The sequence below is a fragment of the Dysidea avara genome, chromosome 3, assembly GCF_963678975.1.
Source record: "Dysidea avara chromosome 3, odDysAvar1.4, whole genome shotgun sequence".
In the NCBI taxonomy this organism is placed as follows: Eukaryota; Metazoa; Porifera; class Demospongiae; order Dictyoceratida; family Dysideidae; genus Dysidea; species Dysidea avara.
In genome coordinates, this window is record NC_089274.1 from 23,512,974 (window position 1) to 23,538,426 (window position 25,453).

At 37.9% G+C, this 25,453-nt stretch overlaps 3 protein-coding genes across 3 annotated transcripts; all 3 read right to left on the bottom strand.

Moving 5' to 3' along the window:
* Window positions 1–3,267: 3,267 nt before the first annotated feature.
* On the bottom strand, window positions 3,268–6,719 carry LOC136250332 (alpha-N-acetylglucosaminidase-like). Its single transcript, XM_066042523.1, has 3 exons — window positions 5,643–6,719; window positions 5,084–5,385; window positions 3,268–4,503 (listed from the first exon to the last, which is right to left on the bottom strand). Exons 1-3 carry the CDS (start codon window positions 6,703–6,705, stop codon window positions 3,385–3,387), a joined length of 2,484 nt encoding a protein of 827 aa, XP_065898595.1. The 5' UTR covers window positions 6,706–6,719; the 3' UTR covers window positions 3,268–3,384.
* Window positions 6,720–10,422: 3,703 nt separating this feature from the next.
* On the bottom strand, window positions 10,423–14,433 carry LOC136250334 (alpha-N-acetylglucosaminidase-like). Its single transcript, XM_066042524.1, has 3 exons — window positions 13,371–14,433; window positions 11,848–12,149; window positions 10,423–11,720 (listed from the first exon to the last, which is right to left on the bottom strand). Exons 1-3 carry the CDS (start codon window positions 14,431–14,433, stop codon window positions 10,611–10,613), a joined length of 2,475 nt encoding a protein of 824 aa, XP_065898596.1. The 3' UTR covers window positions 10,423–10,610.
* Window positions 14,434–14,447: 14 nt separating this feature from the next.
* LOC136250335 (ankyrin repeat domain-containing protein 54-like) lies at window positions 14,448–18,274 on the bottom strand. The gene is made up of 8 exons (XM_066042525.1): window positions 18,103–18,274; window positions 17,994–18,041; window positions 16,231–16,329; window positions 16,111–16,182; window positions 15,066–15,113; window positions 14,882–15,012; window positions 14,724–14,834; window positions 14,448–14,672 (listed from the first exon to the last, which is right to left on the bottom strand). Exons 1-8 carry the CDS (start codon window positions 18,254–18,256, stop codon window positions 14,553–14,555), a joined length of 783 nt encoding a protein of 260 aa, XP_065898597.1. The 5' UTR covers window positions 18,257–18,274; the 3' UTR covers window positions 14,448–14,552.
* Between the last annotated feature and the right edge of the window lie 7,179 nt (window positions 18,275–25,453).

The following is a 25,453-nucleotide window of genomic DNA, read 5'->3' on the forward strand; positions in this document are numbered from 1 at the left end:
GCTGTATTTCAATAAATACCACATGGATTTTAATCCAGTAAAGTGCAATACAAAGTACGAAGCATTGGCTACCATTTACTGGAACGACAGCTTGTGAAACGTTTATTGAAGGTGTATAATTTAAGTAGCAAAAATATGTGTGAAAAATTGGTAGGTTGGAAATCGCTACTAATATTACGTACCCTTATTACTACAAGTAACGAAGTTACTAATCTCGCGTTAGTTATCCTCTGAGTAACGCCTAGCCACAACGAAGTACGAAGTCTACTGAATGAAGCTTATTCACCAGCTTCTTAATTAATTGTCCAACAACGCAATCATGTCACATGATAAAGTGCCGGGTAGTTTCACACGTGACAGCTTAAGGTTGTGGACACAAAGTACTATAATAGTTACTTTTACAAAGTAACTTGCCCAACACTGCCCACTGTACAGTCCACAGTACACTACTTATAGAATTGTGTGCATGAGGTGCTCATGTGTCTAGACATTACACCATTGTGTCATCATTGCAATCCTTAAGCACTACCAATCATAATATAGGATCTAGCTGGCAGGCCTCACCCAATCACACAAAATCAGTACTCATGACATTTATTATTGACTAAACAGTCAACTATCAAAAATTGGAAAAGACCTTAGGCCATAGCCCCAAATTTCTAATTCTCCTGAGAAGACCGAATCCTTACAGAGTAGACACTGGAAAAGGCTATGGGGAGAATGCCATGTGCCAGTCTCAGGACACCGAAGAAGGATGAGGGAGGAGGTGTTTGCACTAAATGTCCCATGCATGCTAGATCTGGCCACATTGATCCATATACAAAAGTGCTTAACTTACATGGCAAAATGTTAACATGCATGCACTATTAAAGATTTAGCAAAATAGAAATCTATGGCCATGCTACACAGCCAGAACTAACAAATCCTTTAATTTTCATGCATAGCTACCTGCACAGAATGTGTGTTGCTATTTAATCAATCAGAGGTTCAAGGCGCATGTGCATGTGGGGAGATTACATGTAGGGTATCCCCTTATTACATGTTGGGTATCCCCTTATTACATATTGGGTATCCCCTAGCTTATTACATGTTGGGTATCCCCTTATTATACATGTTTAAAGTTCCAATTAGTATTGGAGCTGCATACCTATACCTATAATATTGTTTGGAATGCAGCACTTGTTTATTGTTTATAATGGATTCCTGACATTGAATACTAACTAGCCATATGGGGTAAAGCTGATAAATTATTTAAAGCTGATTCAGCAAATTGGAAATCATACTTAAGCGGTGAGTGTGTGCCTGTTTGGTCAGTTGATTATATAGCTGATATAGCTAGCTATAATCATCAGTTAGAATGAGTTTATCTTGGAATAGTTATATTGATTGCCTCATTGCTCACTCAATGTATGATAGAGACAGGAGAAGCTACATTAATCGAGCCTGTATAATTGGATTTGATGGAACAAAATGGACAGAAGATGATCATCCTAATTCCTTGAATCCATCTGCTGCAGAGTGCAGGGTAACAGCACAGTGTTTCAGGACTAAAGACTTTACACCACTTTACAATGGAGTACTACATGGTTATGTCCCATCGATATTACTTGGCAGAGAAAACTTGTGATCAGTTAATTTACTGTAGTGGCCAGTGGGATGGGATAGTCATGCAGGCTACACACAAAGGAATTATCATGGCAGCTTGTTTAGATGTTTGTAGTGTCTTCTATTACTGATTATTTGAAGTCATACAACTATTAACTGCATATACTTGATACACGAGATATTGAACACATCATTCCATATGTACGCAATTTGCACATTAAGGCTGAAGGAGGGTAATTTAAGGGGTCATGACAGCTGTATTTACAATAGATGAATTGTGAGTTTGACAATTTCAGTGATAGTTAAGCAGATGATTTACATTGTATCCCACAATTAAAATGCATGATGTGCAGCAAGAACAGGAAGCGTATAGTGTTGTCGGCCTGAATCATGTACTGAAATATTTAAAACAAACTTGAAAATAAAAAAAATGCATACTTATTTATGTAGCTACACAATGCATAGCTATACGTATATCCTAACTCATAGTCTATTTAAGCAAACTAATAATAGTACATAAAGTCAATTGCAACATCAAAATGTGTTCTACAGCATTTTAGTGTATATACAGTGTCACAGAGGATGAGTAATTGGATGCCATGTTGAAGTGAAACCGATTGCAACACAGGTGGGGTTGATGTCACAAAGATATCGCAACTGATTCACAATTTAACATCACGTCTTGTAGCCAGCTCCAAACAAGTAATGTACTCACTGTGTCTCTTTGGCTCTGCAACTTTAAAATCAGCAGTATAATGTATATGGATTGTAAAGTACTAAGCGTGTTTATTTAGGGGCAGATCCAGGAGTTGACAAGAGAGGGGCACACTTTGGCTAAGATGCAGGTGATCACGTAGGGAGATAAGTTATTATATATATGTAGTGTTATACAATCAGTTTTACAATAAAATACTTAAATGTCACTTTTGCATCTCAGTGAGTGACCTAAAAGTAGTGACAATGTAATTTTAAAGGTCTTGTTGAGTATACAGCAAAATTCTAAACATGATATTGCAATGACTGCGCTATGTTAGAGTACATAGTCCCGCTGAGGATTGTGGGGAGGATGCATGTACACTCCTCTAGTCTCTACATTGCCTACTATTTTCTCAGCTCTACATACTTTGTATAGAGCATGGTATACATAATCATCCCTTAAAGAAGTGCACTTTGAAAGTAGAAAGGTGGAATCCATCTACTGCATGCAGAGTGCAGGATAATAGCACAGTCGGTGCTTTAGGGCTAAAGATTTTATACCACTTTACAATGGAGTACTGATAATCACCTACAGCTGTCATTATTAAAAGTGTATATACGGTATAGATCAACTGATTACAGGCTGTCTGTGACAAGTATAGTATGATACTATACTTGTCACAGAAAGCCATCATACTATACTTGTCACAGAAAGCCTGTAATCAGTTGATCTATACCGTATATACACTTTTAATAATGACAGCTGTAGGTGATTTACAATAGATGCACATGGATTAACAATTTCAGTGATTTGTATTATGTATATAATTTCATTTTAAGCAGCTGATTTGTAATGTAACTAATTGTATCCCACAATTAAAACGCATAACTAAGAAGCATTGCATGCACAAGAACATGAAGAAAGTGTTACCAATTTACCTCCTGGCATGCATGCCTAAATCGTGGTTAAAATACTAAAATACATAAAATAATTAATTTGAAAAAATTAAACACACTCAATTCATACTTAACCCTATAAGTAGCAAAAGTGCACTTAGCACAGTAGGCTAAATAAAGTCAACATCAAAATGTGTTATGTGGTATTTTAGTGTACAGTGTCACAGAGGGTGACTTGGTAATTGTGCCTGTAGCGTTGTAAGCCAATCCAGTTGAAGTGAAGCCATAACAGGTGGGGTTGATGTCACAAAGATATCGCAATTGGTTCACATCCTTTGTCCACGTTTTGTAGCCAGCTCCAAACAAGTAAATGTACTTTCCAGTCATTTCACTGTCCTGTGTCGCTGTGTATGTGATCTGGGAATCTTTAACTGAAATGTATTTGAGGTGAATATCATTGACAATATCCACTAGTTGACCCTTTGGTTCTGTGGGGTACTTTGTAAGCTCCATTCCCCATTCTCGTTCCAAAGCATACCTCTCATTCTCGTACTCATCAAAGTTGAGATGACTACCATTCATGAGACAAGCTAACATTAGTCCACTGAACAGTTTCCATCTTCTCATGTGGTAGTCTCCAACTAGCCCTGCCCACTGCTTGCTAGCATAGTCCTCAATGTTCTCATGATAGCCCCACATAGTGATCTGATTACGAGCATTAAACTCGTACAAATCTTGTACTTCTTTTGACTCCTTTTGCACTGAATTACGAGCACCTTCTATCCACTTGCCAAGAAGGAAGTTAGTATTTGAGGCTAATAACTTATCTAGGTCACTAATCATTTCTAACATGGCATTAGTAATGGACATAAACTCTGTAGTGGAATTTTCATTTCTAAATTGCCATTTCTGATAAGACAGTCCAAACATTACTTGTACGTCGGCAAAAAGGTTGGTGATAGCCTGTCTGGTGATGTCCACCACATCATATTGATAAGGTCCAACTTTGACAAGGTGACTATCATTACAGCCAGTTAGCAACAGTTCAAGAGCCTTCACCATGATTGTAGTGTTTGTAAATGTGTCCCAGTTTGTGGAACCCATTGTAATGGCTGGGGCTAACTCAACACGTGACTTGATGTTCCCAGAGAAGTCATGGACATAACAACACTGATGTAGCAGGCTCCATGCTGACACCAGGTTGGCACTTATTGTGGAATCACTAACATTGCCATACCTTCTCCTAGCATACTGTTGTATCCATTGGTCAACATTGACTGTATCATTTCTCCACGCCATCTCCATCTGTAAAAGAATATTTTAGAGTAGAACACTTTTTGCTCATCATAATTATATTTTTCTGCTTAAATTATAATAATGTTTTTTTACAAGAACTTGGAAACTAAATTACATCGTATTTGTTATTTTAATATAAACAAAAGATTTGCAAATGTATTACATGGAGGTTTATAAACAGTGGCGATTCTAGACCTGACCTATGGGGGCACAGCATGAATATTGTTGTATGGCTGTAATATAAAGTAGAATTTCAGGGGGGTCTGGGGGTGCAACCCCCAGAAGCTGCAGGATTTTTTCAATTTGAAGGCTTGAAAACAGCCTAAAATTTATGCTAAAAACATTAAAATAACAATGCCAATGTTTCCTGCAACTTTTCCCCAAGATTTTTCAAAATATTTTTCAGCAGAGCATGCCATGGCCCCCCCCCCCTTAGAATCGCCTATATGGGTCTGAATGTTTCAAGAATAAAACTTTCACTGTTAGCTCAAAAACCTTGATTTTCACTTCAAAATATTTACACAACATGGTACAAAGCTGATAATGAAAGTGTCCCATTCCCCTTGGCCAGAAGTGGTGAGTGTCTTACCATTAAGTCATACACAACTGGGTTATGTTCAATGGCCTCAGGAGTCAAGCCAATTCCAACAAAAGTGCTTCCCTTAGTAGTAGCTGCAGTGATCGGGCCAGTGCTGATAGCATCCAGGTTACCATAGATACCTCTTGTTCCACCAAAATTGTGAAGCAGACAATAAATGTATGGCTTTCCAAAGAATGACTCGGTTCTTTGCCAAATCGGTCTTGCTTCAGCACTGAGGTCAAGGATGATCATTCTGTCATCAGGAACACCTGATAGGAATGCTTTGATAACATCATTGGTCCAGAATCCAGCTATGTAAAATTCAAGTTAAGGAAAAAAAAAGGTAAACAACTGAGTTATCAAAGCAGAACATAAAGATTTATTAAGTACTTTATTTTCTAATAAAACACACACAAAACATACATATAGAGTAGAGAGTAATGGAAGTTTAACAGGTGAAGGAATTCGGTAGTCTTGCATATAGCCAAGCGGTCCCTTCTTTGATCAAGCCAACCAAAATCAAAATGAAAAATGGAGCAGGCTATACAATTTCAGTTATGAAACTTACTATTCTGGAACAACCATCCCTGCATCACAAAGATTCCTTCCCTATCTACAGCAGCCATTGCATCATATATAGCTTTGTTGGTAGCAGCTAGAAATGATGGGTCTTTGGAGGATGGCTGCATCTCATTGTAGGTATCAGAGTTGAATAACTGGTCAGTACCATACTCAGCTATTAGTATTCCATAATATTTCTTCCCTAGTTCCATGAACAATGGATCTGTCGGTTCCAATAAGACATCCCCAGTGTAGGTGGCATTAAAATTACCCCAGTTGGAAGTTTTTATAAATGTACTGTTAGGATATTGTAGTCTTATGGAATCAGGTACATGTCCGGCAAAACCAGGTAGTACATTCATCATTCCAAATTCTCTTGTCTTGTTCAAGATTTGTAGTTGTAAGTCTCTTTGTGCCTCAATCCAGGCATCGTTCAGTGGTCCACCCCAGCCCTTCAAGTTACCCATCCTCTGCCAGGCCAAGAATGCAGGACCTGAAAAGTAAGCATCAATCTCTGACTCATTCAGCCCCAGTGACATGTAAAATTTCTTCCAAACATATTCTTGTCCTGTGAAGGAGAGAGGCATGTTTATACCATTCAGTGCCATCCAGTCAATTTCTCTTGTCCACCTGTCAATATCCCACCACACCATGGAATAGGATACTGTGCACACGTTCATGTAGTATCGAAACTTTGCCATCACTTGTCTGACTTTAGGAAATCCAGTTGGGAGTGGCTCGGGTAGCTGCAATTGATCACCTGACCCATCGTCTCCCCAACTGACTGAGCAATAACAGTAGTACTTGAGGAAGTAATTTAAAGCTGAAGCTAACGCGACGCCATTGGTACCACGTAGTACGGGAACTGGGTTTCCATCTTGCTTAGTGGAGTCGACTTCAAAAACGTCCTTTAGAGTTCCGGGCTCTGGGTCAATAACCTCGTATTGAAATCGTTTGACATATTCTTCACCTAGTATACGGGAGACCAAACCTTGAATGGCGCTAACAGAGTCACCTTTGCAGCAAACCAGTACCGCAGCTAACAAGCAAATTGCAGCAGGGAAACGCATTATTTCCACTAAGCGCTTCAAATTTCAATTTGCATATAAAATTTATTTTAAGGACATCTTCCTGACCTTGCAATAAGTATGCAATGTGAACTGCTAGTGTGCAATGTGACGTTGCAATAAGTACGCAATGCTGTCTGCATGAAGTGTTTTTGTTTCCTGTTGCAAAAGAAAAAAAAACTCACAGCAATGTCTCCAGCATACCTGGCCGTGGCTGCACACAGCACACTTCATCCACCTATTTAAGCTATGGAAGTATACAACAAAAACTGTCTCTTGCATTGTTATGGAAGTTGTGCACACACTGCTAGCGCTCAGCCCACATGGTCATTTGATTTGATTATGACTACAGTACTGCATACAGGTGTACAGTAATTACAATCATTGCATATGGTACAGCCTCACTAGTGAAGGTCCACTAGCTCTGGGCTAGCAGTCATTAAAAGAAAAAACACTTAACTTACTTACTTATAAAAGTTACATTAAGGGAGGCTGGGGAGTATTGGAACATCTTAGTCTACTACATCAGTGGGCATAAAAATGATATTTGCAAGGGTTGTCACATCTCAAGTTAGCTAGATAAAAAAAAAATGCATTTATAAAAATTGAATATTCTAGTCTTGTTAGTCTTGATGATAGAGATAAATCAATTGGGGATAGGACATTCCATAATTGAGGGACTTTATTGAAGAAGAAATGTCTACTGACGTATGTTACTACTGTGGCTGAATGTGATTCATTTTACCACTTGTTGAAAACCTATAGTCGTTCCATTAGCAAAGGACATAGTTTGTGATATCGAAGGAAGCTTTAGTGACTTTAGCACAATAATAAAATAATTGGAGCTGTAGTCATTTAAACTAAATTTGTTGCTCTCCTTTAAATATTAGTAGGATTAAAACACATACAAGCTGTATCCCATTTCCAACTCTACAATAATCTTTTACAGATGGTGACACAATAAAATTATGGTAAATCATTCATGTAAATAATAAAAAGTAAGGGCCCCAACTCCCTTAGGGGACTCCAGATAGGATCGATAAGGTAAGGGAGTAGATAATGACTGCATGGTTAACACAAGCATGCTGGATTCTACTAGATAAATAGCTCTTAAACCACTCCACAATTTGCCTTGGATATCACAAATGTAAAGCTTGCTAAGTACCAGTAACTCATCATGGGGAATGTTATCAAATGCTTTCTTTATATCTAAGTGTAGCTAAATAAATCACATCAACTTGCTTGCCAGAGTTGTTGTAATCATAATCCAAAAATACTAATAATTGTTGGAGGATTGATCTGCCCTTGAGTGCACCAAATTACACTAAAGAAATAGATTTAGAAACAAAGTTGATTAACAAGTTTTTCAAGGACTTTTGATGTATTGCATAAGAATATGGGTCTGTGGTTGTTGACTAAGTTCTTTTTTCTGGACTGGAACACAGGAATGATAATATGGAGGACTGCCTATATATTCAAACAGTATTACGCATTTTGCAAGGCAAGCAACTGGTTTATCTGTCAAATACTCCAGGGGTGGATGTAGGATTTCCCAAGGGGGTGCTAAGCTAGGGGTATCTGTAGTGGAGGCTTAAAAAATGTGGCAACTGACTGCAGTGTGAGGAGTTTGCTGTATTTAGGGGGTCTGGGGGTATGCCCTCACAGTCAATTTTGATGATGGATGTTCAATTAGAGTAATTGATTGTTCTATTAGAGTATTTCAATGTTTAGCAGTTTTACCCCTATAATATAAATTTGATCCTCTATTGTTGATTCCTAGAAGAGACTAGCTCTAGATCTTCTCTTCTCACTCTTTCTATGTTTTCATTGCATGCTCATATATGTTTTAGATACAACTGCAGCTGCTTCTACTAAAATTTGGAGGGGGTGCTTCAGCTCCCCATGCACCCCCCTAAATCCACCCTTGTACTCTGCTTACATCTAGCACAAAATAATAATTGTAGTATACTCCAGCTCATCATTTAACCTAGCTATAGTGCCTATTGCTATGCAAAAAGTGCATACCTCACATCAACAAGAAGTAGCTACTCAGTTGCTATCTACTTCCTCTCAGGAATTCTAGCTACTAACTCAGTTCAGTAGTTAGTCAATCAATATTCATCACTATAGTTATCATCCTTTGCTTTGTTGTGAATGTAGTACTGTCAAGTGGCATAGTGAGTACCATATTGCCATGTTAGCTGATTATAAAATTATGGTGAAAGGCTTGGTAGCTATACCTACTTTGAAAGGCACATGTGGTGCTGCATATATTGCAGTGGTTTTTTAGTAAAATGTCTTTAGTTAGTAACTATGCCGAGTAGTTATTATGTTCAAATTGTGCCGGTAAACCGATTATCTTGAGTCAATTTTTTCTTACTTTCCACACTGCATGCTAGTGCTACTGCTAAGCAGTGCCGGTGAGAAAAACAGATTGAATTTTTATATGCTGTTACATGTATGATGCAAGTAAATCAACATTGATGGTGTTGTAGAGATGGTAAGTTTATAGGTCTCTCAATCTGTCATGTCATCATATGACCAATCCTATGAATTTGACCAAGTTCATGTTGATTTTTGGTCATCACATTACTAATCTATTATCATTCCTCTTTTGTATAAATAGGACATTTGGTGAAAGTAGTGTACTCACTCTCTCTATTAAATCTGTAGTGGGTGGGTTATCGTAGCAATGTGGTTGGGTACACTTCCATAATATGCATGCATGAATATACACTCTGCATGGATATACAGTGGAACCTCCCTTATCCGGACCTCTATTATCCGGGCACCTCCATTGTCCGGACAGCCCAAATTGGTCATGTGGCTTGTAGTTTATTGACCATAATGAAGTTTGGTTTAGATGAAAGCACAAGGAGGGAGCCTAAAGGCTGCTGTTTACCTGTTTGATGGCTTGTTTATTGTACTACTAATAACTACCACTTGGTTGCTAGGTGATAATGCATTTTACAGCCCAGGGGAGTGACCATGACCGCTCTGTAGTGACTTCCCCCTCTGCCCACTAAACTGCATAGCACTGACTGATAGCAATAACAACATTACTTGTATTTACTAGTAAGTTAGTCACTTTAGCATAATAGCTAGCATGTTATTCTTAGTTACGGACATTTCTGAGATACGGACAGTAGTAGGTACCAGGCCACCCGGATAAGAGAGGTTCCACTGTACTTTGCATATATCAATGCAACAATTAAAATAAACCATGCATTGTAAAATGATCAAAACCGTTTTCATGTACTTTTTGATTGTCTCCTGCATGGTATCACAAGTTGTAGAGCTCAGCAATAGTACAGTTGCATGGTTACTAAGATATTAATAATACTTAGCTCAAATTTAATTCCTTGCTACGTACATGCACGTGCACTTTTAATCTTACTATATATCTGCAGCCAAGGTGCATGGTACAGCTGCTCCATCCACAATTGCAACTCTATTTTTAACAGCTGAGAATCCTCTACTACAGATTATGCTTGTGGCAGACTCCTTGGCCCTTGCTTGGGACCATGTTCTTATTAGTACTAGATTTAAGTAGGAGTTGTTCTTGAACAATTATCAATTGCAATGTATCAGCAATCACATTTCAGTATGCAGTTTTAAACAGTACTACTGTGCCAAGATATGATCCCTTTATAAATGCCAAAACTCTACAAAATGCAATATTCTTTGTGATACACCTGTTTTATGGTTGCTATAGGCTGATCCACAAAAAAAAATCTTATAATATATGTATAGCCAGTATGAGAAATGGATACATGTTGTGCACTAAAATTTGCACATTTAGAAAAATAATACAATACAGTATTTTGTATGTACAATACTTCTTCTATATACAATATTACGCACTAACAACAGGGGTAGTACAAGCATGTACTGTAAGCTTAAAGTCATCAAAACATGTTCTTAGTGTACAGTGTCACAGATGGTGACTTAGTGATAGTGCCTGTAGCATTGTAAGCCAATCCAGTTGAAGTGAAGCCAACACAGGTGGGGTTGATGTCACAAAGATATCGCAATTGGTTCACATCCTTTGTCCACGTTTTGTAGCCAGCTCCAAACAAGTAAATGTACTTTCCAGTCATTTCACTGTCCTGTGTCTCTTTATATTTGGTCTGGGAGTCTTTGACTGAAATATATTTGAGGTGAATATCATTTACAATTTCCACTAGTTGACCTTTTGGCTCTGTGGGGTACTTTGTAAGCTCCATTCCCCATTCTCGTTCCAAAGCATACCTCTCATTCTTGTACTCATCAAAGTTGAGATGACTACCATTCATGAGACAAGCTAACATTAGTCCACTGAACAGTTTCCATCTTCTCATGTAATAGTCTCCAACTAGCCCTGCCCACTGCTTGCTAGCATAGTCCTCAATGTTCTCATGATAGCCCCACATAGTGATCTGATTACGAGCATTAAACTCATACAAATCTTGTACTTCTCTTGATTCCTTTTGCACTGAATTGCGAGCACCTTCTATCCATTTGCCAAGAAGGAAGTTAGTATTTGAGGCTAATAACTTATCTAGGTCACTAATCATTTCTAACATGGCATTAGTAATGGACATAAACTCTGTAGTGGAATTTTCATTTCTAAATTGCCATTTCTGATAAGACAGTCCAAACATTACCTGTACATCAGCAAAAAGATTGGTAATAGCCTGTCTGGTGATGTCTACAATGTCATACTGGTAGGGGCCAAGTTTAACTAGGTTTTTGTCATTCTGGCCAGTCAACAACAGTTCAAGAGCCTTCACCATGATTGTGGCATTGGGGAAACTGTCCCAGTTGGTGGTACCCATTGAGATAGCCGGGGCTCTCTCCACATGAGACTTGTAACTTCCAGAATAGTCATGAACATAACAACACTGATGAAGCATTCTCCAGGCTAACACTACATTTGACCTAATTGTGGGATCACTAACGTTGCCATATCTCCTCAGTGCATACTGTTGTACCCATTGGTCAACATTAACTGTCTCATTCCTCCAAGCCATCTCCGTCTGAAAAATACAATTTTCAATAAATCGTTAAAGCGTTCAAAGGGGCAAAGCATTCATACTTTCAGTACAAGTTTTCTTACAAACGCTTCCCTAAAAGTACTATGAATAATTTCTTTCAGTATCTTACCATTAAGTCATACACAACTGGGTTATGCTCTATGGCCTCAGGGGCCAAGCCAATGCCAATAAAGGTGCTTCCCTCAGTAGTAGCTGCAGTGATCGGGCCAGTGCTGATAGCATCCAGGTTACCATAGATACCCCTCATCCCACCAAAATTGTGGAGCAAACAATAAATGTATGGCTTGCCAAAGAATGACTCTGTTCTTTGCCAAATTGGTCTTGCTTCAGCACTGAGGTCAAGGATGATCATTTTATCATTAGGAACATCTGATAGGAATGCTTTGATTGCATCATTGGTCCAGAATCCAGCTAAGTTACGAGAAAACAACAGTGAACAACTGAAGTCATTATTTATGTATGTGTCACTTGGAGTATCTCACTTGCTATGTGTAACACCCATCTGAGGTTTTAAAACACATGCAGCCGACAGTATGAACTGATTTCCAGCCAGGGGTATATACAGAGGAAAGCTGAAGCAAAATATCTTCTAAAATAACTCTGATATCATTTTAAACAATTGTAATTAATGCATTGAATTATGCTAGACTTATACAGCAGTCTTGACATAGACTGATTTCTACCAAACTACAAACAAAATACTGCACTCATGGAGTGATTACATTACAGCACCGATGTGCTATTATATTTCTGCTGAACATGGATCAGTTCAGACGTAGCTATTTCATATCATGAGTGATCAATTAACCCGAAACAGTGACTCGCTGGAACTTTTGAGTACAGCAATTCAAGCAGTGTAACTAGAACATTGACTATACTCTAGCTCTATTAGAGTATTGTGATGACTGTTCTATTAGAGTATAATCTGATGACTGTTCTATTTGAGTATCTTGATCTTTTTACAAATTCAATGCAAGTAGATGAAAAGTGGTCTTGCCAATGCCGAACCAGCTGGACCGTGGGCTCTGGCCATGAAAAAAAAACACCATAAGAAAAAATATGGTATAAAAAACTCGCCTAACGATAGTCTACAAAACTATCTAATATATGAGTATGTAGAATTCAAATGTTGAATTTCTTCTCAGGGGTATAGGAAGCTATCTGTAGTTCTGATTGTGGCAGAGACCTCATGTGAAGCAAACACTCAAAATGTAGGGAGGGAGGGGGCCTGACAGAGCTCCAAAATTGCGTTTAAAAAATGCAATACACTGCTGGCTTTAGTTGGCGGTACAACACTGTCATGTGTCTAATTACTGTATAGCCAGAAATTTTCGAGGGACAAAACTTTCGCGAAACTGTGTAAAATCCAATTTTCATGTTTTTTTTAATTCACGAAAGTCTAGAAAACCTTTTCACATTGGTAACATGTAGCTGTATGCAATCTCAACATTTCACGATTATATTTTCACGAAGCTATCACTACTCGTGAAATTCGCAAAAGTTTCGTCCTTCAAAAATTTCTGCCTATACGGTATATGAAGCAATTTTGGTTGAATAATCTAATAGAACACTAAGATTTTACCATGCACTGTTATGTTAACAAGTTAAAGACTAATTAAGAGCTCAGCTTACTACTTTGGAACAACCATCCCTGCATCACAAAGATTCCTTCCCTATCTACAGCAGCCATTGCATCATATATAGCTTTGTTGGTAGCAGCTAGAAACGATGGGTCTTTGGAAGATGGCTGCATCTCATTGTAAGTATCAGAGTTGAATAACTGGTCTGTACCATACTCAGCTATTAGTATTTCATAATATTTCTTCCCTAGTTCCATGAACAGTGGATCTGTTGGTTCTAATAAAACATCTCCGGAGTAGGTATTATTGAAGCCATTCCAGTTGGAGTTTTTGATAAACATACTGTTAGGATATTGCAGTCTAATGGCATCAGGTACATGGCCAGCAAAACCAGGTAGTACATTCATCATTCCAAATTCTCTGGTCTTGTTCAAGATTTGTAGTTGTAAGTCTCTCTGTGCCTCAATCCAGGCATCGTTCAGTGGTCCACCCCAGCCCTTCAAGTTACCCATCCTCTGCCAGGCCAAGAATGCAGGACCTGAAAAGTAAGCATCAATCTCTGACTCATTCAGCCCCAGTGACATGTAAAATTTCTTCCAAACATATTCTTGTCCTGTGAAGGAGAGAGGCATGTTTATACCATTCAGTGCCATCCAGTCAATTTCTCTTGTCCACCTGTCGATATCCCACCACACCATGGAATAGGATACTGTGCACACGTTCATGTAGTATCGAAACTTTGCCATCACTTGTCTGACTTTGGGAAATCCAGTTGGGAGTGGCTCGGGTAGCTGCAATTGATCACCTGATCCATCGTCTCCCCAAGTAACCGAGCAATAACAGTAATACTTGAGGTAGTAGTTTAAAGCTGAAGCTAACGCAACACCATTGTTACCACGTAGTACGGGAACTGAGTTTCCATCTTGCATAGTGGAGTCTACTTCAAAAACATCCTTTAAAGTTCCAGGCTCTGGGTCAATAACCTCGTACTGAAATCGCTTGACAAATTTCTCACCAAGTATACGGGATACCAAGCCTTCAATAGCGTTAATGGAGTCGCCTTTGCAACAAATCAACGCCGTTACAAGGACACAGACCACAGGAACCAAACGCATTACAGCTAAACGCGTCACCTTTTTAATTTGTGGATGATAAATAAAACAGAGGCGCATGAAAATAATTTGTAAAAATAGTGGCGCATGTAATTAATTGATTTAAGAAAATATTAGAAAAATCAAGTCAGACCTGTTCTACTCATTAGAGGTAGAGTTTTATTGCTGCTACCTGCAGCTGAAGTAGTTTTCTGCAGTGACAGTGAAGTGAAAGTTTCCAACATACTCTGCACTTCATCCACCTATCATGTATGGGGAGACGTACATTAAAACTTTCAAATATTGTACACAACCTCCTCAACACTTTCTGAAATACTCAATCGACTAGCAAGCGATTCTAGCTCATCTGTTGTACTCTTTTCACATCTTGCACGATCAAAATACACCCTCATCATTTCAACAACCTGTAGATGAAAGTTACAGTTTGTTTGCTACATCAATGTGACGGTACCTGACTGATCTCCTTTTTTGCTCTCTCAGGAACTGACTTCAGTGCTTTATCATCATGTATCATTCTCAGTCGTGAGTTGGCAAGGTGAAGTGGCGTCTTGCCACGTCTATCCACACTATTTACATCAGCACCTTGGGGTATAGCAATCTTTAGACTACATTTATTACAAGCAAATAACACATACCAGCTCCCAGTAGAGTTGTAACTATCCCAATTTGGCCAGTGCACACAGCTACAGAGTAGATATGAACAATGGTAATTCATGGGAATACCACATGAGTTTTAAACTGTTTGAATGTTTGAGTCAGATTTGTGTAATAAAAATTTTTACATGAAATGTAAGTTACTAGAGATCAACAAATAACTCCTTCTGAAACGTTTGGGCTACCGTATAGCCTAAATGTTTCGAGGGGCAAATGTTTCGAGGTTGAGCAATGTTGCTAAAAATAAATTTTTTGTGGAATTGCAAACACTCCCAAAATGTATTAGACTATATGGAGGTCTAAATGTTTCAAGGATAAAATTTTCACTGGTAACCCCCAAAATCAGCAAAAAAATTCCCCCCTTCGAGATATTTAGGCTATACAGTATATACAGCATCTCAAAAAATAGTCACTAGTACGATGAATACTATCATGACAACATTACAGAGTGAGCTCAGATTACTGAGGAAATCCTGGTTACAAGTTTCCTGTGACATTGATACATACCATAATACTATGGTAATACAAACACCTTAGTGAGAGGCAAAGAATTTGCCTCCTGACATATATACATGTCTGCAATGGAAGTGGTGACCTCGTCAACACCTCTATGACACATTCACAAATGCATAAAACAGCTTGTCTAGATTATATATTTCTCTACTGCAACACTCCAACCAATGTAATAGTACATTTACAACACCACAACACTCTACTGCGGTGTTTCAACTGTTCACTTCTCAAACGTTACTAACTATGTAAACAGTACAATAGTTGTTCATATGAACAGCTATTATATTATCTGAACAAAAACTTGTCATCTGGGTATTTTTGATGGTAAACGGCTAATCCCATGCAAAATTATCACTGTCATGTTGCTCATAGCATTATAGTATAGTTTTGGCAGTGCTGGACTTGCATTACATTTATTGCAACAATTACATATAAAAATCTTCTATGAATGTGTGAAGCTTAATGATGCACTAGAGTAACACTTAGTTAATAGAATGATAAAACACTACGTACCTAGGTGCAATGGGGTGTTTCCAATACAGTCAACTTCATTCACTTTGGCTCCGTTAGCAACCAATAGCTTCACTATGATCATACAATAACACAAGCTATTGGATTATAATACATGTGTACCGATATTGTTGTTCCCAGAAGTAACAGCAAAGTGTAGAGGTGTCCTCCCTTTGTCATCAGCTAGTCTCACATCAGCACCATCACCGACAAATTTCAAAACTTGCCAGAAAAAAACACACAGAAGGTTACTTAAATAGACAAATTAGAAAACTAGTACTAAAGCGGTAGTAAGCCAGGCAAACCTGATTATTATCAGACATCCATCAAATTTCAGATTTTACTACACTGACCAAATGAAAATTGGCAAAGCCAAAACAAAACAGCTTCACTGATAGCATACTTTTCTGGACAAGTATGGTCATGGTGTGGCCCCACCATCAAATTAAGGAGTAGGTCTTGATACTCACAGCCACAGTTTGTCACTTTCTTTACCTGCTTTGTTCAGAGAAGTAGCTTTACTGTTAGCTCAGTTTCTGGACAGCATCAGCTTTGAAACTGTGTCAGTACCACATACACATTGTACCAATAAATTAGCGCGGCTCCATATATGCCTACAAACAGTAGTATCATATTCCCAAAAGTGGGCGTGGATCACAAAAGAAGTTGGCCTGCCGCAAGACTAGACTATGACTTATACAATAGTTGACTAGTGGGCATGGTTCCACATAAACCTGCAGACAGTAACAGACATGGATTTGTTCCTGCAATACACACTAGTCTTGCATGCTAGGATGGTTTGTGTGGGGGGAACAATAAACTGTTCGGTCACTGTTGCACACTTTCTGTGAACACTTGGAATGCAATTGTTTTGTGCCAAGGATGATGCAATAATTGTGTCAGTCACCTCTGAGAGCAGACTGAGGTGAAGATTGCTGGTAATGTTTAAATGATATGTATTCCTCAATAACTTTGCCGTTTCACAAAATAATATGTATGCCTTCCTTTACCAGAGTGCCACAAAGAACCTAAACCCATGGTGTCTTCAGAATTTCACAAAAAACAGTAGATTTCATACTGTCACCACTAATCATCTGGTTGGTTGAGTCGCAAATTTTCTTAAGAAAAAATCCAATTTTCATTTTTAGCTGTCTTTCAGGATATAGCCCAACTTGTACATACTATAATGCACTAATGTCATGGTGTAGTGCCAACACTATCAACTTGAAGGGTAAATCTTGCCATTTTCTTTTGCTTTTTTTTTACCAGCCAGCTTCCCTCAGGGAAAATTTCCGAAGTACTTAGAACAAGCTGACATTGGTTTCTATGCTACTTAAAGCCCCTAGGATGATGTGGGCTTGGGTACCCACAATTAATTACCTCAGCCTGCAGCCTCACTAATTATTTGTGGGTGTAGCTCTTGCCCACATTATTGTTCTTGTGTCTCTATAAATAGCATAGAAACTTTGTCAGTTTGTTCCAGACTATTAACATAGCTAATTTTCTAGTATGCATGCATGTGATAAATATAGTATCAAAAATGAAACTAGTCAGTTAGTCTCGCATAGCCAGACCGCTTTTTTTTCTTTTGTGTGTGTGTTGGGAAATTGCGGTCTGGCTATGCGAGACTAAGGTGAAACTGATGTAGGCGGGGATGAGAAACAATTTTTTGAAACCATTCACATTGGATGAACTGATAATCAACTTTGCCTGGCCTAAAAGACTAAGCCTGCTGCACAGGCTAGAGTGTAGCCCCCAAAACATTACATACACAGATACAATAATTGTTAAATCATAGACAATACACAAGTTCTAAGTACGTATACACTTCGACATTTCACAGCGTTTCACATGCAAAAAAATATGGTATAAACAAATTAACTTACCTTTATCATAATATCCGTCATTAATTGCTTGAACAAACTTCTTTCTATCTAAAATGTGTCAAGATTCAAAACAGCGAGTAGTCAGACAGCCGAAGATTACTAAATTTACCGATTGCTGGCGCTCGGCTAATTAGTTGATTATGTCTTAGAGATCTGGCATAGCTAGATTTCTTTATTTTACCCACACGAGAAGAGCGCTGTTGATCATATCCTTCAAACATCTCTTCACTAATTTCGCTACAGAGATCACGATACGTCTTCATTTTGCTCAAATATTTTGATTGTGGGCTGCAATTAGCTGTATGTTCTATTAGGGTAATACCACTCTTATTATTAACTCTTGGTAATATTCTGCTCTAATGTATATATACGGTGCATTTGAGAGATTAGCTGGTGCAGCATGTACATTGTATTGGATCAATTCTTATTACTGTACAGACCTCTGAAAAGAGTATGATGCACAGACAAATTAGCTATTAGCTAATTGTTGCTAGAGCGACCATGCAGCTAGTCCTTCAGTTTACTTAAATTGATCAATGTCCTTAGAATCAATCACGTGTTGCATGGGTAGAGAATTCCAGAGTTTGCTAGCGGAGGGAAAGAAGGCCGGAATATCAATTCTTAATTGTCAGTGGTTGTAGCTACAAACATCTTGCATGGCCTCTTGTGTCTCGTCTTGTGTCAGGGTACCATTAGGTGTCAGGTAAGAGTTTCAGTGCTGAAATGTGAACAAGATGATTAGTAATCAACATAAACATCATACAGCTTTCTGTTCTTCTCTAAGGGTTGGCCAGTTAAGGTTTATCATTTGTGTAACACTGGTATAAGAGGAGCCAAAGTTATTTATCACAAATCTTGCTGTTTGTCTCTGACTTCTTTCTATCATATTGATGTGTGTGCGTGTGTGTGTGCATGGTGACCAAATAATGGCTGTATATAGTCTAATACCATTGTTTTGTAACAATTACTTTTAATTTCAGGTGGGCATGCAGTCAGTTATGCAAGTTACATTGCAGAAAGCTGTTGGTCCTGCCTTGTAGGTAATTTGCTTTATATTAGTTTTCAGACTGACTTATTGTTACACCTAAGTATTTAGCATGGGCAACTTCCTTAATTCCTTTGCTTTGAATTTTGCATTGGTTTAGAATTGTTGGTTATTCTGTCACACTTTTGAGGGACGGTTCTTCATTGCATGTGCATGCTACCAGGAGCTTATATAAGCTCCTAATGCTACTCAACCATATAGACAGTGCCAGGTTGCATTCTCTGGCAGTACCATGAAGAACACCATTACACAGATACAAATATGCTGGTGTCAGTGGTATGTGCCACTGATGCACTGGGAATCAGACAACTGTATGCTGCTATTGCTTTTTTTGGTGCCTGTCACTGCTTGTATCCAAACAGAGCCATGCATGCATACTAACCTATACATACTAATTCCCAGTGTTGGGAGTAACGCGCTACTTATGTAACGCGTTACGTAATATTATTACTTTTGTGGTAACAAAGTAATATAACGAAATATACGCTATGAAAACAGGTAATATAACGCAAGATACTTTACTTACAAACGTAACGCATTACCTAAGTAATATAATTACTGTAACGAGTCTAATATGACGTAATATTATTATTAAAAGTAACGAAGTTACTAATCTAGTTAGTAATCCTCTGAGTAACGCCTAACCATAACGAAGTAACGAGGCCTACTGAATGAAGCTTATTCACTAGCTTCTTGCTTATAACCAAGGTTTACACATTGTCCAACAACGCAATCATGTCACGTGATAAGGTGGTAGTTTCACACGTGACAGCTTAAGGCTGTGGACACAAAGTAATATAATATGTAATATTATTACAGTTACTTTATTTTATGGGTAATATGTAACTGTAACTAAATAGCTCTGTTGCAAGTAATATGTAATATGTAACTAGTTACTTTTACAAAGTAACTTGCCCAACACTGTACTGCTAATTCCATTGACCAAAAAGTGACAAAATGTATAGCTTATACTGAACTAGTGATATAAACTCACCTACATGACGTTGCCATAAACTAGTCAACTTGACAATTGCATCAGCGTGTTTTATGCAAGCTGCATGCACCCAACAATGGCGGATCCAGGATGGGGCATTTGGGGCAAATGCCCCCCCCCCCCCCCCCCCCCCCCTTCAAGAAATTACATACAAGATCGAGATACTCTAATAGAGCAGTCAATTACTCTAATAAAGCAGTCACAATGTTCATGAGGCAGTGTAGCTTACCTATGAAGTTAAAAATAGGATTTTATTTTACACAACAGACGTGATATAGTTGGTAAGGATAACTAGCTATTATTGCCGTAACCTTTTTTTTTTTTTTTTTTTTGGTCTTCAACTGGTTTTCAGCAAGTTTTTTTTTGGTCTTCATTGTTTTTCAGAAAGGTGCCCCCCCTCTTTCCAAACTCTGGATCCGCCCCTGCCCAACACATGTATAGCAGTGGACATTTACCTGTCTCTAGCCACATATAGCAGCTGCATATGATACACATTTACTGGATTTGGGTCAACAAGTTTCTTACACATGCACTGCACACTCTGCAGTGTTATACTATACTACTACTATTATAAACGCCAAGCTACAACTGAGCTCATATATATGCAGGAAAGGGCTCTAATGGATAATTATGTTCCATCCTATGAGGTTACTATACTAGCTGTGTTACATCCATACATAAGTGGATGTAAGTGATCTAGCAATGCTTACCCTCAGCAGTGAAAGATGTGGTCCTCTTTAATAGCCTCTGCACATATTACAGACCAATGATGAACTGACTATTTACAGAATTATATTCTACCCTATACGTATAGCCATTGTTCCTGCAGTGTAGCTAACTCAGTATATCATTCATGAATATTCAGTTATTAAATTCTGGCTCCAAAGTTCCCTAGCTGTTAGAAAAGAGTTTTCAGTGCTATTATGCAAGCAAGCACTGAAGACTCACTTTATTAATTTATGTATGTGTAGTCTTTTTGTTTTTGTTTTGTAATTGTATTATAACTAGCTATTTGATGGTTGTTTTTGTATTGTTTTGGTGTTGTGTATGTTATGTATTCCTCTGGGCAAGGAAGAACGGCTGTAACTGATTGCCTGAAGGTTAAATATATAAATCAAATCAAATCAAGCAAGCAAACAGAACTACATGGGATTCCTTGATAGCCCGTATCATGAATTACATGCAAACATGCATCCCATATAGTTTAAGGTCTTATTGTAGATTTGTAACATCCATGCAAGTAATGCACTACTACACATCACACATACACAAAGCACATGTATACAATGATATATAAATCAAAACAGTAAACCTTTTCAGATTTTTTCAAAGGTAGTTTTTAGATTTGGTAGTGAGTCACAGAGATTTATATTATTTATACTGCAAAGCTATTACAATATTGAGGAACTCTTCCAATAGGAAGAAATTACATGTACTAAAGATCTCATCATGTGTCCTGAAAATCTGTATTTAATTATGTTATTGAAGATATACAAGACATCAAAATTTATTTGCAGTGTTCTTACTTCTACCAAGATCCCAGAATTTACGAATGATTTCTCTATAGCTGAGTATATATAGCATATGCAATCAAGATTCAGATTCACCGAACTTATGATTCTGTGCATGGATGATATAAACCAATTTCAATGGTTTCCTTTATAGCATTATAGCTTTATAGTGGTAATAGTGTTAATCAGTTTTATGTGTAATCATGAAATATATTATTAGCAGAGACCTACCACAGTTTCCAATTGAAGATGGGAACTTTAAAATCTAGCTACTAAATTTGAAGGGTTAAGGGTTCTGAATATAATTCCTTGTAGTCTCACATTTTATGCTTGGAATTCTGATATGAAACTCTATTGACTGTTCTATTAGACTAGTTTTGAATACACTATACATTTGAATGCTCTATTAGACTATATTTCTTCTTCAGTGTGGCTAAAATTAAGTTTTTTTTTTTTTCCTTCATGCACCTACACTGAGGAACCTGAATGTAAATACTGTCTTTTCTCTAAGGATAGAGCTAGCTATGTTTCTGCTGCAATGGAAGTCTACAAGTTCAAATTTCAGAGGAGACTTCCAAAACCCCCTCTATCTTCTGCAATGAATGTTTGCGATCTGCTAGGGATCCCTGCATGCATGCAGTAGGTATGTAGATGGTATTGTAAAGTATGCAATACATATACATACATGTATAGCTTCAGCAGCAGCAGCAGCAGCAGTAGCAGCAAGTATATATGATTATTAGTATAGCAGCAAGAAACACTTCACACAGGCCTGGCCTTCTGTTTGAATCTTCAATGCCCAAAGGGAAATTGATAATAAAAAAGGTTTATAAATGCACCAAATTGCATTTATAAGCCTTTTAGAGTTGCAGTGGTACAACAGCGCCACAACCCTGTAAAGCAATGTGTGGTAGACAGATCTGTTGTAATGATGAAAAGCATCTTATTGATAGATACAAGGGCTAAGACTCAGGGGGTACCAAGCACAATGTAGCCAGCACAGGAGCCCTAGCATGGCATAATTTCAAGTATACAACACAAAAACACATATATAGCTATATGGTTCAGTTTAGTAGATCCAACAAATCCCAGGGAAGCTCTGCATGGACTTAAAAGGCCTAATGAACAGGAGACAGTGATGTGGGAAGCTTCTTGAATAGTGATCTTGCCAGCAGCTTTCTTTGTTAAGTGAAAGGCATTAGCCAATTGAGCAAGTGCACGTTCTGACATAAAGTGACTATAACATCCAATCTCTGCAGTTAATCCAGAATGTTGATCTTCCTTTCGAACTCTTACAACCTACATAATAATTATGTTGTTCATTCAAGTATATAAAACAAGTGGAATCATCAGGAACCAAGACCAAATCATGCAGATCTACTATGGGGTAGCTAGAAAGTAATTTAAAAAGATTGGTAGCTAGGGATAGTATAGGAGGACTGACAACTGAATTATGTACTGTTATCAAGAGTCACATAAGCCCGCCCACAATATTAAAATTATTTTGAATCCTGAGCAAGACTGCCCATGCAATCACTGTAACACTACTGCAATTGTGATCTCTGCCATTTTGAAAGATGTAGTCTATAGAGTGAACAGCTTTTTCCAGCCACAATTCCAGGTTTAGTAGCGGTAGCTAACTACCAGCTAGCACTATATAATAGAATGCCAAATTGAAGATGTTTATCCAAGAAACAAGTTGATACTTGTTGCAAGTTCATAGTCTATTCTATCACAAAGTTATGGTATTTTTTTAACCTCAATCGCCCATGTATTTACACCCTTCATCTACATTCTTTGTTTGCTATTTAATTTTTATATTTTTTAGCTACCCAGGGGTGGGGAATGGGGGCATGTACCCTCTTCTCTGGAGGTAGTTGAACAAAGCTCATAAATCATAATATGTTCTACCAACAGCTTTAACTACAATGGGGGTTTCCGTAATACTAGCAGCACTTCATTTGATAAACTCCTGACATTCTAAATCAAAATCTCAGTGAATACATCAACAACAATGAAACACATGAAACGCGTATTTTGCCAGGTACAATAGCCGAGTAGCTACTGTACCTGAGAATACAAACATGAGATTACTTCTTGTCATTCTCAGGTGAGTCATCCTCAGGTACTTGAGAGGTCTTCTCAGATACCTGAGAATGCACCTGAGAGAGTCTAAAATATCCTAAGTGCATGGCATGTACCTTCAGATGCCATGTGTGTAATCTATGAAAGGTTTTTTCAGCAAATGTGACTGATAGTAGCACAGGGGCATAGCCAGGATTTGTGAAGGTTCCAATGTCAGTATTGAGTTACCAGAAGCAGGGGTCTCGGGGCACAGCCCCCAGCCGCTGAGAGACTTTCAATATTTCAAAACTCAACAAATTGCTATATTCTATGTGAAAAAGTACATTAATTATAATGCATATAAGTGCCCCTGGGATGAAGCTAGTGCTAGATAAAGCTACCTAGTGGAAACAGACGGCTGCAGCATAACACAGAGATGCATACGTATAGGCATCTGTAAGTGATAGGTATCCCACTAGTATAGGAACCATGAAACCACTGATACAAATCACAATCAAATCATTATAACTACAAATATGCATAGCATGGATCCATTTTGCATTCCCAAGTGATAAATTACTGGAGTTCTATATCTTTATACACTGCACACCAGTATAACGTCATGCTCAGTTTTGATTTTAATGTTAGAATGTGTGGAAAATTCCACTAATGAAGTTCCTTAGCATATGGATATTTACAGGCATGTTTTGTTAGTGTGTATATGACTGCTCTATTAGAGTATATACCTGACTGTTCTATTAGAGTATATCGATCTTTCTAACAAGTTTTCAAGAGGGCTGCCTTTGTCACAAAACTCAAAGGAGTGTACATAACCCCTATGCCCCACCCCTGGATATTTCCACTTTTTGGCTGTAGCTATATGTTACCAGCAGTGCATGCTCATGATTATCTAAAAAAAAAATTTTTTTAATTGAATGGCAAACAAAGAATGTAGGTGAAGGGTTAATTGTGTGGGCGGTTGAATTTATATGAATTTGCTGCATGCTGGTAAAAATATAGCTACCATAACTTTGTATAGAACAAGCTGATGTACATGCAACAAGTATCAACTTGTTTCTTGGATAAAAATCTTCAATTTGGCACCTACTTTGAACAAAATTGAGTGTTGTATGGGTGATATATAGACAAAGGCCACTATTTTGAGCATAAAATGACTGAACTGTAGAGGACACCAAAGGTAAAATCTGCGATGGCTCCACTATCTCAAAATACACTTCATGGTATGTAGGTACTATGTGCAAAGTTTCATGCTTTCTACACAATATTTTGCTAGGAGAGAAAATAAACGTCTTAATGATTAAGACAAAATATACATTACAAGCATACAGGGGCCTAGACACAGGGGTACCATGTGCTGATGGATCAGTACAGGAGCCCTAGCTGGCAAGACTTACATTAACTAAAAGTAAATTAAATTACAATACACCAAAAAAAAAAAAAATCTATATCTACATACATGTAATACTTAAAGATTACCTAAGGTGGTCTAAAAGATCCCAGCCCGGGGAGGCTCTAGAATTAAAAATTCTGTAAGAACAGGACATAGCAATGCGAGCTGCCTGCTCAAACAAGGATCTGACGGTTTTCTTTGGCACTTCACAAGCATTAGCCATTTGAGCAATTGTTTCTGACAAAAAGTGGCCTAAACAACCAATTTCAATGGGAACAAGATTGACAGTTAACCCAGAAAGCTGGAGGTCGTATTGCAATGCCGCTCTACAGACCTTGACAGACTGAGAGAGAATTGATACTTTTATTAATTGCTAAAACTTCTAGTTTTCGCGCCTCTACATTCGCACTTTTTTTTCACGTGTTAAATTTATTT